We start from the raw sequence: 18,197 nt of genomic DNA on the forward strand, positions 1-18,197 counted from the left end.
GGTAACACTGACACGCTATCCTCTGGTGGACAGGCGGGTCTATTAGAAGCTTTATCTGGTTAGTATTTCTACTAATACTGCTAATTAGGAAGTAACCACATTCATGCCTGTTTCTGTAATCAAGTTAAATTTATACTTTAAATGAATTTAGATGCAAGTAAAGTGCCCATTGTATACAGCTATTCATATATACGCTATACATTTCACTGTAAAATATATATCTATGTAATATGCAATTCACAATCATCATCATGTTCAATCATGTTTGTAGGTCTGATAATCCGCGGAAGTCCGAGGAGGAAGGAGGTCGGGTGAGGGGGTGGGACAAACAAACACACCCAGGTGACCGCTGTTCATGTCCCGTGTGAAACCAAGTCAACGTTCACTTATTTTAATTTATGTCCGTAGCTGATAAAAATAGTCATTTTAAGCCAAACCATGATGTTTTTTTTAACTTTTGTTGTGTTTTTGTTTTGTTTGAATTCAGGTTAACCACGTATTTAAAACTGTTTAAAACTGTTTAAAACTGCGACCGTAATCAAGGAGAAAATACTTTTCTTCAATTACTCGAAACGTGATAGAGAATGCACTTTAGTTGTATGGGAATGCAATTTTGTAGGAGACAGGGTTGTCCAAGCGGTTGTGTCTTTCTTGAAGCATTTCTAAAACCAGAAACACAAAACCAAGTGCTGTGAATGGATTTAACAGTTTGTTTATCAGATATATAACGTAAGGCTTAGAAGCTGCAAATGTTGTCAGTAGCCTAACCAAGCATTACTTCTCTCTCTTCATTCTAAAAGCCTGTTTTCTAGTAACTTTAAAAAGTGAAAACGCACTGTTATGAACAAGTAGCCTAAGCTAAGCAGTTAAAAAGTAACTAGGGGGGGGGGGGGGGCATGGCTTAGCAAACAGTTAATTATGTATATGTATATATGTAATATCAAATCATGAAGTCTGTTATGATTTGACACTATATAAATTTGAATTGAATTGAATAATATGCAATTTCTACAGTAAAATATGTAACAAATGAGTTTGCATTATTATATCAGATATTGACATCTGTATCATCTATTAACACATGCAGGCTACTGCAAACTCTATGTATGCATGCACTGCAGTATACAAGGTCCCTCCGGTTTCTCACAAAGTCAGAAATGTGAGAATGCAAGTGTTTGAGCTCTTTAACTGAACTGTGAAAAAAAAAGAGGAAAAAAACAGTAGCGCAGTGCTAAAAAGGGCCCGGTTAAGTAGCTGACAGTGCAATAATACACAGGCGCTATCTACATCTAGTCTGGCAGATTAGCAAGGGACCCACATTAAATGGAGAGGGATATAAATATAAAACCAGAGAGAAAAAGAGAGAGAGAGAGAGAGGTGACTTCCATTAGTGTGCATCACCAGACTGCAAATTCACCGTTTGAGCTGAGAAAATACTTCATAACGGTGTTTATTAAGAGAAAGTACACTGTGTTGCTCTGTACCGACTGTAAATAACTGCTGTTTGCTTTCAGCTAAATGTCAGAGACAGGAAGTGTTGAACCCATCTGTAAGAAAAGTGATGTTACAAAGTCTAATTGACTACTCATTTGACAAATAACCCCTTTGCCAATTGGTCTAGTTCAGGGCCAAATAACCTTTTCTTCCAGGTCATGATTTGGAACACCAGTGGCCTGTCGGTGCAATTATTCGCCGCTTTATGAACAACCTGTGGGGTTCGAGCAGATGTCCAGGATCCCATGTCGGGTCATTCGATTAATTTTCAATCACAGTCATTTCCAATCCCCTTCACCTGCCCGGCCCCCGCCATTACAGACCAATCTAATTTTGTCCTATCGCACAGGAAGAGCATTAGGAGCTGCTTATGTTGACGGTGTGCTCCATTGATTTTTATGAGTTGTGCAGGGATCCACGGTCGCGAGCCACTGGGCGGTGAACATGATCTCCGCGGGGTGTGCGATTCACTGAACACGATCTGCGCGCATGTGGGTTCGGCACATGCAACACACACACAAATGTGGGCATTAAAAAGACAGTAGAGAGTCTGAGTCATGTGGGGCTTCAACTGATTTACAATAAGCCTCACATCAGAGAGTCCCAGTGCTTGATGTTCATCCTTCACTGGTTCAGTTCCAGTTATGTTGTCACCCATCCAAGCCCATCACCGTAACCTTGCTAATGGATTATCAGAAACCAATAATAAAATGTTCTCCCATGGGTCTATGGGCTCTAAATCTTTGGCGTACATCCTATTTCTTTGGTGAACAAGCTAATCTGTCATTTATTCAACCTTGCATGTACAAGATTCTACTGTCAAGAGCACATTTATTTGTTGGCGTGTGTGTGTGTGTGTGAGTCATTACATTGTTTCTGTCAGTATCCATTCCGCTTTGACCTTCGATGTGCTTCACCTGTTTGCCTTGGCGCTACCTGGACTACTCTGGAAAGGGGCTTATCTGCTGAATTTCCACCGCAGGCAAAGTTGGTAATTACTTTCCCTGGCTGCCATCATTTTATAGCAATCCATCATCATCTGTTTGGCTGTATAGAACCCAGTGATGGCGACAGGCATTGCTAACTGGTTAGCAGCGGAAAGCCTGCCAAAACACAAGCGCCGGGCATGCAACCTGATTGAATTCCTCAGGAGCAAAATTACGACTTGCCTCGGCCGGATCGCCCGGCTCGCTCGCTCCCTCTCAATGTGTAGATCGGAATTGAAGGTGGCAAGTCTTAAAGTGCCCAGGAGCCAAGTTGGAAGAAGAACAGTTTAAGATTTCAGGGAAGGAATGAGGTGTACGTCGGAGGTGGTAGCTATGGGGGAAGGAATATAAAAAAAAAATAAAAAAATCTGGAGATGGAAGAAACAAATATTTGAAAGAAAGATTACCGTCACAGCTGCACAGAGCCGAGATGTGGAAAAGACAGAGTAAACAAGCTCGGTCTCTGGGGTGGTTGGGGGTGTTGTGGGGGAGAGAGAGAGAGAAAACGCGAGCATGAAACAACACCAAGAGATGGAGCGAGAACAGGCGGAGGCAGAAGAAGAAGAAGAAGAAGAAGAAGGTGGTGGTGGGGAAGAAAGGGCAAAAAGAACGAGGGGATGCAAAAACAACAGGCGATGAGTTTTACAGAGAAAAAAGAAAGTGGACGGGGGTAAAATGGAAATTCAAATAGCTGTGGCAAAAGGAATAAAGGCATAAATGAGTGGGTGTTGCGTGTGCGAGAGAGGCAGAGGATGGAAGTGAAGCTGTGTGTGCGCAGCTAACGTGTTTATGTGTGTGGATGCATACACGCGTGGCGCTAAATGAATACACAGTAGAGCTGTGAGCCTGATGAAAAAACACAGAGCAGTCTGTCTGCATTTAGATTTAAAGAGCAATGGCACTCAAATTACAATGAATACTTTATTTTTTATTAAGAAAATAGTAAAAAAGATCAAAATCAAACATTCATTTTGTTGAAATTCTACCCGGAACCCATGTATTGTTACATGTGACTACATGAGTGCTTCATTAGTAAAGTACTCTGATTACACTAATGCATTAGTTAGTAATGTGCGACCCAGGGCTCTTTAAACCACTTTAATGCCTATACTAAATATTTAAAAAACTCATTCTTGAATGCAGTTTGCTATGCTTGTGCAAACCACACAATTTTCAGTCCCATATCACATCTGGGAGACCCATATGCAGTCATGGTTGTTTGTCTTCACTCACAAAAGAATGAGATTTATTCCACAGGGGAATTCAGCTCCTGTTGGATTTTGTCATTGAAATATGTATAGAAAGCTACTTCCTATATGCACAAGAAGGAAGATGAATCAGGAAAGTCTAAATGTGTGTATATATGTCTGCGCAAATTAGTGTGTGTGTGTGCGTGTTTGGTCACATTTCCATGATCAGCACCTCCCAGTTGGACTTAGAGGACTGATAATAAGGCTGTAGCATCTGGTAGCTTTAACTACACTAATTAGAGAACAACGGTAGAAAAATGTGTACAGTACGTCATAAAAAATATTTGTTATTGTGACTGTCAAATCGAGATATTACGGCGTTTCTTTTCATTTTCATGCGGGACTTAGAGCTGCAGGGTTTTCAGTCAGATGGTGGAGGGCTAATGTGGATCTTCTCTCCAGGGCAGGGGGATGAATCATTACAGTGAAATCCACTGCATGTCCACGCCTTTCACTGCTTTGATCAAAGGAGATCCGTAAACTCCGAGGCTGGCTTCGGCTAAATCTGAACAAGTGTCTCCTAATCCTGTCCTGACAAGGATATCTATTCATGCTATCGAGCTGCAGACGGAACAAATGAAGACTTAATCTCTAAAAAGTTTCTGAAATAATGCATAAAAACACTCAATTTGTGTGTGATCATCAGAAAACGTTAATAGCTGCTGGTGATTGGTGGGATCTTTTAGTATAGTCGACATCCAACTCAACTCTTGAACATTTACAGGGCTGTCACCATGCAGCAAGGTCGCCCTCCTCTTACATAACTTAGAACTATAACAGCTTATGTCACCAAGTAGAGACGAGTCACAACCTTCAGCAGCTTGTCCTTTCCAACAGTCTCAGCTTGTCTTTCACTGGTGACAATTTTTTTCCGCATATATATAAACCTTTACCCTAGGTGAGGTCAGCATGCATCTTTAATTGGATGAATAAGTATAAAGTTGGTCATCTGCAGAGGGATTTGAAAATTCTTGATGAATAATGTATATGTTTCTGTGCATTTTTCAAATTAACATTTTCATTAGAAATCAGCAACGCTATGGTTTGGAACTATGAAGCCAACCTGTTTCTGGATTAGCCTTCTGATGATTCCAGATGTGAAACAGCACCTCACGTCTTTTGGGGGAATTTTTTACATTTTGGAAAATGTATTTGTTTTGTTGCCAAGCACACATTTCTTTAGGGCCAAAATCTTCAATCACGATATAGGCCATTTTATATCTCAATAATAATATATAATTTCATATAGCCTACTCCTGTGTGAATTAAAGTCTTAACAAATGGAAAGTATTTTCTCATTTTAAGAACTTGAGTACAAAATGAACATTAGTTTTAAGTGGAATTATAGAGAAAAAAACGATTAAATATAGGCCTAGCCTATATCACGATAGAAACGATATAGAAAAATATATACGCTAGACATTCTTATATTGTTTTGACGATATATATCATCATATTGCCCAGCCCTATCTCTGTATGCTAGATATTAAGCAACATCCAGGAGACGGTCAGCGGTCGGCCAATTTCGGGCCACCGGTGAGCATCTGTCAGCCTAGTTTTTGCGGTGTATCCTGCCCCGTTGGCAATAGTCTGCCCGCATCGGAGGCTTCTTGGCAGATTCAGCATGTTGACGCACAACATTATATTATAAGGAGAGTTATTTCCTCTCATGCAGGCGCAGAACGTACGTGGTAGTTGGCTATTGGCCGTAGTCTTTGCAGTGTGTTCGAACTAAACTTTTTGGCCAAGATACAGGTGACGTGAGGCAGCTCAACATCTGGCCTTTCGTTGCCGCTAGTTCTCTGATGTGGGTTTGGTGTGTCTGGGACCTTTAGTCTCCAGGAAGTCACTGCTCCCAGCCATGAAATAGAACAGCAAATAATCTCCCTTAAGATAACATAACTTGTCCTTTTAACACAAATGAGAAACAACGTGTTAATTAGTGAACTTTAGAGGTACTGGTAGGCATTTCTTTTTACCTTTGGATAGGTCCAGGTTATCTATTATCCCCTATTTCCAGTCTTTGTGATAAATGAAACATAGCCGTCACCTTGTTGTAGCTTAATATTAAGCGTACAGACAGTGTGGTGGTATCGAGGCAAGAAAACAAATATGTATTTTCCAAAATGTTTAAGTATTCCAAAAGCAGTTTTATAATCTTCGGCTTTATTATCCTCCACCAAGGACCTTCTCTTTAAAGTCCCATTTGTTATCTAATAACTACATAACATATTTCAATAAAATTAGTTAGAAAGAACTGATCGGTTGATGTGACCGTTAATACAACTTTTATGCAAATCCAGATGCATTTCCTATCATTAACGTGTTTCAATTTAGAGGATTGCAGCATATTAGCTACGTGCCTGTCACTGCTTTCCAGTATCTGTTCTGTTCAGTGGCCATTAGTGTATGTACACATTCTGTATGTGAGTCTGCGTGTGTGCACATGGCTGTACTTGTTTGGATTGAAGCTACTTGAAACCTTAACTTTAAGCAGAGTTGCTGCTGATCCTACAGACATCCAACACTTAAGCTAAGCTAAGCTAAGTTAATCTCTTCTTTCAACATACTACATACTGCATGCAGGGAAAAAAACGTACAATTCTCCAAATCCAGTTATCAGTTTAAAGTGCATTTAAGGATTTTCCCTTCAATGTAACATTCAGGATACATTTTTACTACTTGAAATCAACTTTTCAAAGGCCACCCGTTACTGCCCCCCCTCCACCGTCGGCTTCTATCTCCCTCAGTATCCTCAGCCCTACAGTGAAATGAACTGCCATGGTTAATTCTCAAACTGATCCCTCTCCTTCTGTCTCCACAGAGGGAGAAAGCGAGAAGTGAGAGACGGGTGGGGTGGGGGGTGGGCGAGAGACATAGATGGAGAGAGGGAAAGCGAGAGAGACAGAGCCACCCCAGAAGGCTGAGTTAGCTGTGACAGAGAGTGATGCCCACTTCCCCTCCTTCTATCTCCACCATCTTTTCTCTCTTCATCACTTTTTAAATCCTCTTCTTCTTCTTCGTGCCATTGTAAGACGAAATATCGGCCTCCCTGACTCCACACCCCCTCCGGATGATGATTCATCGATCTCCTTATCGCATCAGACGTCTTGATGGGCATAGTAAAAAGAAATTAAATCTTAATTAAATTTTCATCTTTGACAAATTTGTCTCCGAAGAGCTGCCATATGCTCACTGGGTTTGGGGGAAAACATTGAGAGGGAAGGAGACTTTTGGAATTGGAGTTGAATGGACTTGAAAATTACAAAACAGCACAAGGTGCATTTTTCTGTCAGCCTTGTGCATTTTTTTTCTATTCAGGAGGGATAGGCTTGCATTCCTATAGATTTTTCACTGCGTTATTACATTATGGATTTCTTCCCCTCCAAGACAAAGTATAATAATGCACTTTATACTAAGACTGTTTTTCATCACTTGCAGGGCAAAGGGAATGTGTGTGTCCTTGTGTAGTAGTTATGAATGTGTGTGTGTGAATGCTTTGAGGAGTGGAGGTCTGGATGAGCACCTGTGTGTGTGTGTGTGTCACCTTTCTTTAATAATGTGCTGTCAATCTGGGCTCTGGGAATGGCCATTTCACTAACCCTCCCTAAGTCTCATAACACAGATCCTCCGGGAGGGAGAATAAGTCATCAGCCTGTGGCCGAGAGTCCTCGAGCACCGCAGAGGAAGGCAGAAATCACAGCGGATGCAATAAGGGCACAGGGCGGGATAAAACTTGGGCTTTCAAATGAATGCTGGCACACTCAAACTTATAGCACTGCTCCTCTTCTCCCTGCTGCTGCTGCTGCAACCCTGCCTCATTAACCAACTCTTCACATATGGACGCTTGGTCAGGAGCATCACTTAGGTTTAGGAAAAGATCATGGTTTGGGTCAAAAAAAGTTTGTTACATAACTTAAGTTACGTACATAAGTTAAGTGTGTTACGTACGTTCCAGAAGTTAAATTAGGTATGTGACAGAAGTTAAGTGTGTTACATATGTCATGGAAGTTAAGTGTGTTAGGTATGTGACAGAAGTTAAGTGTGTTACATATGTGAAGGAAGTTAAGTGTGTTACGTACGTTACAGAACTTAAGTGTATGACGTATGTGATTGAAGTTAAGTGTGTTACATATGTCATGGAAGTTACGTGTGTTAGGTATGTGACAGAAGTTAAGTGTGTTACGTACGTTACAGAACTTAAGTGTATGACGTATGTGATTGAAGTTAAGTGTGTGACGTACGTGACGGAAATTAATTATGTTACGTATGTGACGGAAGTTAAGTGTGTTACATATGTCATGGAAGTTAAGTGTGTTAGGTATGTGACAGAAGTTAAGTGTGTTACATATGTGAAGGAAGTTAAGTGTGTTACATACGTTACAGAAGTTAAGTACAGTATGTTTCATATGTGACAGAAGTTAAGTGTGTTACGTACATGACGGAAGTTAAGTGTGTTACGTACGTTACAGAACTTAAGTGTATGACGTATGTGATTGAAGTTAAGTGTGTGACGTACGTGACGGAAATTAATTATGTTACATATGTGACGGAAGTTAAGTGTGTTACATACATGATGGTAGTTAAGTGTGTTGCGTACATGACGGAAGTTAAGAAAGTGACGTACGTGACGGAAGTTAAATGCATTACGTATATGACAGAAGTTAAGTATGTTACGTACGTAACTTAAAAATAAGACAAAGTTGTCTTTTGGTTTCACACAGGACACAAACAACAGTCTCCTGAGTGAAAGTCCTGCGTCTGTTTGACCCATCCATCCAGACACAGAGGGGCGTGACACAGCGTCAGTATTTGACGAGCTGGGAATGAGACCAGAGTGTCTGTTTTAGCTGATGTATGGCAGACAAACTGGAGAGGATAACAAGAATGGGATGATGTTGACTGCTATTATGCGAAATGTGAATGCTATATCTACTCACAGGTCCATCATCCATTCATTCACTAACAGTTTATCTGCCCCCCCGGTGGCCATTAAGTCATTGAAAACGTCTACACATGAGGACCTGGATTATAGCTCAGCTCCTCACTCCAGTGCCACTAAACTACTGTGTGTAGGGAGTACTGTGTGACACTGTGTCCTTGTTTTGTTCGTACACCCCAGGAAGAGCAGCTGTTGCTTTTTCTGTTGGGGATCCAAATAAATAATAAACAGCAAGAGTTTGGGTATGTATTGGAGAGAAAATCTTTAGTAAAAGGAGGAATGGAAATTATAATATATGCCAAAAGTTGCATGGCTTCCTCTAGTCAAGGCAAGTTTATCTGTATAGCTTAATATCACAAAGGAACGGCCTCATGCAAGAACATTCTTAGATTTTTTTTATCTTAAATCTTCCTTTTTTTCCATGAAGTTTGCTCATACACAGGATGAGTCAGATTTAGCACTCTCTCTTAACTGTATAAAAGTTGAATTGCTCGTTTCAACTTGACTAAAGCCAACTGTTCATGAGTGGGTGCTCAGATCGTTAGCATAACTGCCCCTCTGATAACACATAAGAGTTTCATTCACAAAAAAAAAGTACAAAAGTACAAGTACAAAGAATGAATTCACACTGCAGAGCTTCAAATCAGAAATCAGCAGACACAAATGGAACATATTCAGCAGTGTCAGTAATCATATTATTGGACCTAAAACAATTACTAATACAGGTTTATGACCCGCATGTACCACTTAAGAACAAATCTGTTCATACGTGTGGTTCTTGCATGAGGCCCGCTGTCTCATTGGGTTTAATAGGCCTGCATGAACACAACCTAAGCTCAAGAAGAAGACAATAACAAATCATCATATGATGTGATGTCGACACAAAACATTAGACACAAAGGCTAATGTAAAGACGGCCTACTTTCTTCAGCTCAAGCAGGAATAAATAACCGGTTCTATCCTACATTAGCACTGCAGCTGCAGCTGGAGAACATTATTTATTAACCCTAATACAGTTAGTGTATCAGTGTAAAGCAATGCTTGTGTCCCTACATCAACAAGCACTTCATCCTAATAATGATGCGGTCTGCTGAATGAATGGATCATACATGGAAGCATGGTAATCGGCCACTATAGCTGCACATTGATGTAGTGAAGTGTGTTTATTTTAGGTTTATTACGGATTAGAGTGTTCCCAATGATGACGATTGGAAACCTGCTGCACTGTTATTTATAACATCCTGTTTGTCGATGCCATTCTTCCATGAAAAGACCTTGGAGTCAAGAGTGGAAGCCAGAAATTGGGCAACATGGGGAAGCCTTCTGCTAATGTGTTTGTGTTTCTAAGTCATGACTCAGCCACTTTTATCTAAAAGTCATGCACTGGCTGAGTCATCCACCTACATTTCTGAAATACCAAGAAATTTGTAGATGAAAATATGAACAAAAAAAACAGCACAACTAAGCACAGTATTTTCCTTAAAAGAAATGAAGACTTAAGATCATTTGAATGATCTCTTATTTTACTGTTCCACCTTATAGCTGGCATTCCAAAAAACAACAACGGAAAACAATAATTAAAAATTGGGACAAAAGTGCACCATATCGTTTGCACCACACTGTCCATCACAGTTTACATGCATGTTGGTTGTTATTCAAACTAAATTTGAGTTAGTTCCACCACAAACGTTCAGGATTGTAATACAGAAGATTGAGTCAGGAGAATAGGGGGAAATCACTAAAACTACAAATTATTCATATTCAAATGTATTCATATATAATCATTACTTTGTTTATTATACCTCTTAAAACACTGTTCTCAGTTATTAAAGTTGAGCCAAAAGTCAAATCAATGCTTATTTCTTCTTTCCTTTAAATACAGTTAAAAAACCTTGTAACTTAAAGTGAACTTAAACCCTGAGCCTTCACACTCAGTTTGTACATACCGAGGAGAGAGCGTGCATGGTCTTTTCAGTCAAAGCGCTGACTTGATGTCGTGGGTGTTTTGTAAAGGATAGGAAGACGGTAACGAAGAGTGAAGTCAGACACAGGGCAGCTGCTGCTGCTGCTGCTGCTGCTGCTGGGCAGCCTTTTCTTACATTTGTGTTGACGTGGAGGTCAGGTAGGAGGACTCGGTGTCTTACAGATGCAATACGTGCATTGCACCAACTGTACACTGCAACATTCACTACTAATAAATTAGCAGTTTTTCTGCATATTAAGTTGCCGATATGGAGCGGGGATTTCCCTCATGTTTGACTGCTTCAGTGCACGTTTGAATGATTCTGTGTATAGTTTTGATATATTTAGTGACTCTGCTGTTGTTGTAAGTGAGTTGTTTCCCTATTAGTGACTTACAGTATGACCTGCCAACACTGCTCTCTTTGCCAATGCCCATATTTAGCATAATTTGACATGACATTGTATTTCAGCTACTCTTGAGACAATTTTCACATCAAAATATCCCTGTTTCACAAGGCTAAATCACAACATGGGGCTACAGAACAGAGAAGAACATAGTATATACTGTATACACGACTAGACTGCATTTACATCTTAGACACATTTGTTTCCACGGGAGTAAAAAAAGTCTTCCCAGTGTCTTCGCTTCTCAACCTTTTATCTCATTAAAACATTGTTAATTGCTTCAGGTTGCTTTGAAACCTCACAACTCAATGTCTCACTATTAACGTGGTGATTGTCAGAAGTCTCGTAGATGGCGTACAGGATGCTGCTAATTGGGATTCAACTTTTATCACCCGTCTGTGATGGATGCCTTTTGTTATTTTGATTAAAACATTTCATGAGAAATCTTCATTATTTTGTCTGACGCTTGTAAGACCTATACCAATACCTGCTGTGTCATGTGACCCATCTAACTATAAAGCGAGGAATCTATATGTCTGTCTATCTGTATGTCCTTTACATAATCCGAGTACTGCTCATCCGATCTACTTCACACTTGGCGGGGGTATTGCTGGGGACCCAAGGGAGTGCAGTGTCAAATGTGGTGCAATTTGGCCAGATGGTGGCGCTATAACAATGAATCTGTTGATGTTTTGGTCTTTAACTTATGAACTTTAACTCTCAGAAACTGCTAATTTTCCTGTATTCTGAGTCCAGACCATGGACGTATTAAGAGAAGCGGATAAAGCGTTGGAGGCGGACTCCCGTTCATTCCTATGAGAGTTGCTCAGTGGCGCATGAAGCAAAAATCGCTCGACTGTCGAGTGATAAAATACCCAGATCATCCGGCGATCTTCCGCATCCATTGGGCCCATAGAGCAGACGTAGTAGCGTTTCATTTAACCCCGCCTCCCAGCCCTCGCTTCAGGTCTCATTCACATAAACGGAGGAAGGGAAATAACTCTGGATTCAGCTATTAGTGCATTTTACAACTTTTAGGACCTAATGATTTAAATAAGGGCTATTCAAGTGGTTGAACTGGGAAGTTGATGTACCTCAAAAAAATACCCGCTGATTTAGGGACGTGTGCTTCCCAATAAGTGTATGGGAAAAAGTTTTTTGGGCCCAATGGCATCACGTGACGGACATGGAAGTTGTAGTACTGCTGTTTGGCCAGTACGAAAAATGTGCTTCAAAGCCTGGAGCTCTTCCTGGGGGTTTTATCCAGACGAATCGATCGATATAAGCCACGCCCATTTGTTAATAGATGGGCTTTCCACCATTTTGAATTGTTTCCAAATCAGATTTTTTGCTACTCCTCCTACAAATTTTTGAACAATCGTTACCAAATTTGGTAGAGAACATCTCTGGACCAAGCTGGAAAAAGTTACTCTTTTGGATTGTTGTATGTTTCGTACAGTTTTGCTATAGCTGGCCCTGAAAGTTAACTCAAATGCTGTGGACGGGGCTTAAATTACAAAAAATTTCATATCTCCTGAGCACTTTGTGCTATTGTGACCACATTTGGTGGACGTGAAGATATGTTGTTTTTAGTGACCGTGCCAATTTGGTGCTATTTGGCCAATAGGTGGCACTGTAGCAACATCATCTAACTATAAAAGAAGTATTATCTGGCAGGTAGAAGCAGATGTTCTTGAAAACGCTGCATGCAGAGGCCAAGCAAATCGGCCCATTCCGGACAGGCACACACTCCGGACGGGCACTGCACTAGTTCTTTTAATTACTCAACATGTCTGTGGTGTGTGTGCATGTATGTGTGTGTGTATGTGTACTCACAGATATTAGCTGTGCCCTTGGGGATGGGCAGGTAGGAGCCAGCACTCCACGCTCGCCCCTGGTAATTCTTCTTACAGCGGCCACAGTCAGGCCCAGTGGTGTTGTGTTCACACTCGCAGCTCAACTTCTCTTTGTCAAATACACAGCTGTTGGCGTGAAGGTTGCACTTGCACCTGTCAGAGAGGGAGAAGGGTGGTCGGGAGGAGGGAGGGGGTGGTGGTGGGGTGGAGTTGAAAGAGGACAACCACGTCAACATGAGTGAATTTTCTGGCGCTGAATGAACAACAGACAGCTTTTATTTGGTCGGACAATGCGGCTGAAGGGCAGCGCGTCCTTGACTGGCGGTGGCATTGGAACACAGTCAGAACGGCTAAAACAGTTGCTTCTTCAACTTCAATAGGAGCTAGTTCAAGGGAGGCACGAACAAATCTGGCATCATTATTTCCTCCCTTTTCTTTCTTCCCCTCCACCCCCTCCACTCGGGGAAGGTAGCTCAGTTTTAATTGTCCCACTGGAGGATGCATAATTGTGGTAAGGTCACAGTCGACGGGCGAGGGAAGATCAGGAGGGAGAGGGGGACAAAGAGGTGCGAGGGGAGGCTGAGGAAAACAAGCCAAGTGAAATTGCGGAACAAGCCACCAGACGGCTTGTAGCTCCGTGAGGCGATGAATAGCTCAGAGTTAGCCAGAGGGCGGCATGGAGCAACAGCTATAAGTACGTTCGCTATGACAAATTAATATGAGATGAGACCTCAGAAGCATATTTTTAGTTTTGGAAGAGGGACTCCCTTAAGGTGCACTAAATCCTCACTCACATCCTGCTCACCAGAACCTTCATTTAACAATAAACTCAGCAAATTCATTTTCTGCTGTGGCTAGATGAGCATTGAGGGGCTATATCTGTTGAATTAATTTATGATCCTCATGCAGCATGAAGTACTCGGAGGAATATGGGGAATTGTGAGACCTATTTTTGAAGAACTTTGCAATAGTGAGCAACATGAGTGAGTGTTGTAAAATCTTCTACGTACAGTAAAGGTTTTGATGAAGCTTTGTGACAATGCATTTCAAGATCATCCAGTGGGTTTTCAAATGGTTTATTTAACATTAGAAATAGGATAATATTCTCAGCACATAAACAGGAGGATTAAATCTAAATTTCTACATCTTGTATGTTCAGTAGGTGTTTTTCTTTGTAACTGTGATTAAGTTACGTCAAAATGTTTCCCATATAATGTCTACCCCTTGTCTATTTGCTGTTTTGTTGGTGTCCTACTATTAGAGAGTTTAGATAAGGATCGAGCTGGAAACACTGCCTGCTTGACATCTAATGCTGAAATGCGACACGATGCACTTCCAAAACATCAGCCCCATGCCAGGATGCTTGATTCTCAAAGATAACCTTACAGTTTCCAAAGCGCACCGTGAGTCACGGAACAGTGCCGGTGCCAACACTGGCTGTAACTTTAAATAAAAACTGGAAATCTGACTTCCAACACGCAATGACTCATCCTAAAATTATGGAACGGTAGCTGTGTTTGTTTATTTCAGGATAAAATGCTCAGAGGCAGACAAAATACTGTACACAAATACACTGTTGTTGTTACGTAAAAAACTGGCTGCTGTGGTTGCCAGAATTTAACCGTAATTAATAGGACAGAACTTTATTATGTTAGAATGATATTAAAACTGCTGATTTTGCCATATAAGTACAAATTGTTACCATAGAAAGAACCGCTGTTTTGCCATTTAATTAACATGAAATACAGCCTGTCTTCCTCCTTTGAAAGTGCCCTTTCATTTGACTATTTTCAAAAAAATGTTGTTAACTAGGAGTCAGGTGTAAGGCAGGATTCCATCCGTTCCTCAGGCATGAGAGAGAAAAAGAAAAGGTGTCGAGGAGATGACACAGATAGCCCCACTATGTTCGCCAACCTCACCCTGCCCATTCTGCTTCACCACAGCTCAGCTTGATCCTCACAGAAATATAACAATTTGGAGGAAAAGCACAGTCTTAAACCACTCACCACTCCTTCACCATGACCCTCAACATCTCTGTTATTCGCACCAAATTCAACAGTTCAACAGCTCACTCGGGTCTGATACCTGGTTACGTTTTAGATCTTGTTCCAGGTCGACGAAATAAAAAAGTCTTAATACTCTATGATCACGGATGCCCTGTGTGCTTTTTGCAATTCAGCAGCACCAACAGAGTTACATCCATTTCAGTAGTCACAATCATTGTAACAGTCATTTCATGCATATCATTTTATTTTTATTAACCTTATCAGCGCATTAGTTCTGATTTGGGGCATGCAGTATTGGGAGTAAGTAGCTCATGAAATATAAGGTGTGCAAAAGTAAGTAGGCTACACCTGTTATTAATGTCGGATACATTTTTAATCAGCATTTCATATCTCATGCTGCCCATGTCATTTCCAGGCTGTAGCGACAGGATGTGAACAGTAATAAGGCTGACACTCACAGCTGTAGTGTTTCTGTCTTCTCACATACCTCACTATAATCTTTAAGTTTTATTTTTAACTCTGGTTACAAATGTTGAAGGCCGACCCTGAATCAATCAGATGAGGGATTCTAAAGGATTTAGATTTGATAAAATGCAATCCAGACTGCCCTATTTATTTCAATTGTCCATATTTGTGTGGTTGCACTGACCCTCTATAATAAGTGATCATTGTTTGCTCATGTGATGGCATTTCTCTGGCAGCTTTCTGTTGCCTAAATTAGGTACTGAGCATCCCAGGTAAAAACTAGAATCGCTGCCTCGCGGTTGTATGCCTCAGCCAACCAGTCGAGTTTACGTCCATGTCTGTCCAAAATGTCATCACTTCATCATTTAATTGTATTATGCGCGGCACACACTACACAAGAATCAAGCCGATTTTGGACCTGATTCCCCCCCCTTCCAATAATGGTCAGATTATCTTTCCAGATATTCCTCTGGTGTGAGTTATGTTAAGATTGTTTTTATATTCCCGATCTGCATGGAAGTCCATCCTGGACCGTACCGATTTCAAATCGTAAATATTAAACATGTTCAGTATTTACGATGGGATATCCTGTTCCGAGGATGGCCGATGATGCAGTCACGTGGGAAAGAACGATAGCCAACTGGGAACCAAGCTGACTGAAGAAAGAAGGACAACCACTGCCGTCATGGTGGCAATAGCTACTGCATGAGCTAATGCAAAATGCAAAGAATAAAGTAGTAGTAAGAAGGACCTGAGAAATGGAGGACCAACTTGTTGATTTCTGACAACAACACAAGTGTTTATTTAACGTGTTCCATGACTTCATCCATATTTTTTTCTTTGTGAATTTTCCGTACAAAGTAGTGCAAAAACAAACATTGTTGTCCTCTGCCATGTTTGTTTACACCTAAGTCAAGTTTGATTGCGAGAAATTTTGCGAGATTTCCTTTTTGTTTTTAGTCGTGACTCTTGTTGTTCATGAATGGGATCTGTTAGTTTGTGGTGTTGTTGCTGTTTTGCCGAAATCATTGCTCACCACAAACATGTCGTTATGTGTGGCGTCTCTCACAGTTTCAAAATCTGTTAATATTTGAAAAATCTTTTAGTTCGGGCCAGCGTTTAGACATTCGTGTGAAATTGTCATAATTAGCATATGAACTCTCGAGTTATGGAGAAAAACAAGTGGATGCTTGTGCCAAATTTGAAGAATTTCGCTCCAGGCGTTCCTGAGATATCCCAAGAAGGGAACGGACACAATGACCTTGACCTTTGACCACCAAAATCTAAACAGTTAATTATTGAGTCTGATTGAATGTTTGTGCCAAATTTGAAGAAGTTCGCTTCAGGTGTTCCTGAGATATCGCGTCCACAAGAATGGACCGTACATACGTACATGACGGAGGACGGAAGAACAACCCGAAAACATAATGCCTCCGGTCGCCGGCGTGGCGGTAAAAAAACCTATACATTTATAGTTATACCACTATAATTTGATTTATCCTTTATTTAACCGGAAAAGTACCATTGAGATACAATATCTCTTCTGCCAGAGAGTCCTGGTCAAGATGGGCAGCAAGGAAAGAGTTTCATATACAAGTACAAACGGGGACAAATAACATCACAAAGAAAAACATACCAAAGCACAACAGCAGACACGAAGCACACAGGAATCCGAGGCTGAAATAATCAAAACAAAATAATGGCCTTCGTATCTGCTAGTAGTATTTTTGAAGAAATAAGAGCAGAAACTGTAAATCATTGGAGCCTCTCAAGGAGTCCGCTTTGAGGAGCTCAACTGTGACATCCTTTTATAACACTGGATTAAATGTTCAGCAGCTATCATAGTAATATGCAGTGAGACGTACTGTAGTGAGATTGATTGAGAAAAAGTACTTTGAGTTGAGTCAGTGTCCATTAGTTGCTTAAATCAAGCCAAGATCAGAATCCCACACAGCCCTGCTCATTGCTCTTCTCTCCTCCTCTGTTCTAAAAGTCTGCCTAGTTAGTGTGCGTGTGTGTGTGAGAGGAGTGGGTAGAGGATGCGGCGTGAAACGAGTTCACACGGAGCCCTTTGTGGTTTAACCTTCAGCTTCTTTTAACATCGCCAACATTTTAATCAGCGTCCAGGAATGATAGCGCCGTCGGCACAACGACGGAGAGCGCCAGAGAGGGACCTTAGGGTCTCGTACCCACCAGCGTTGTTGTGCTGCCAATCAACAGTGGCTCCTGAATGTGGCTACCAGGGGAGGCCGCGCAAGCGACAGCAGCTTCAAAGAAGGAGCCGAGTAAACGTGTATTTAACAGCATTTTAATAGCACATTTGCTCCAGGGTTCCCCGTGTGCGTACACTGTTGTGTCTTCATTTCCTATTGGGCCCGTTTCACTTTGAAAGCTCTGTGGGTTGTCTCTTCCTGACTTTTATCAGTCTTTGTATCCTCCTCTTCACATCTCTCTTCTCCATCCACCTATTAGTCTGTCATTGTTAACTCCAGCATCTCCTGTTAATAAATATTCATGGAGCTAAGGCATCTTTGTTTTTGTGTGGTGCTCTCAAAGTGATATTGCTTGAGGCATTATTGAGAGTGCCAGCCACCGCCTGTGAGCTAAAGGTCCTGATATGTATTCATAAAATTACCCATGAGGCTATGAGCTCAAATTGCTAGACGGGCAAAAAAAAAAAGAATAAAGAGGGAAAAAAAACTTGACTGAAGTTTTGATTCCATTGTGTCTGAGGGAAAAACAGCAAACATATTCTCATATCTGACAACAGTTTAAAGTTCTCCTTGAAAATGTGGGAGACAGAAGATATTGTTGTATTATTTTTCTTTATC

General features: G+C 41.0%; 1 protein-coding gene across 12 annotated transcripts in view; it reads right to left on the reverse strand.

Moving 5' to 3' along the window:
- ntng1a (netrin g1a) overlaps positions 1 to 18,197 on the reverse strand; it is a 128,559-nt gene that overhangs the window by 24,993 nt on the left and 85,369 nt on the right. For all 12 annotated transcript variants that reach the window (XM_037756738.1, XM_037756732.1, XM_037756735.1 and 9 more), the window contains exon 4: positions 12,876 to 13,048. In XM_037756738.1, the coding sequence (XP_037612666.1) occupies positions 12,876 to 13,048 (173 nt within the window). The remainder of the gene's footprint in view (positions 1 to 12,875; positions 13,049 to 18,197) is intronic.

The sequence above is a fragment of the Sebastes umbrosus genome, chromosome 21 (assembly GCF_015220745.1).
Source record: "Sebastes umbrosus isolate fSebUmb1 chromosome 21, fSebUmb1.pri, whole genome shotgun sequence".
Lineage (NCBI taxonomy): Eukaryota > Metazoa > Chordata > Actinopteri > Perciformes > Sebastidae > Sebastes > Sebastes umbrosus.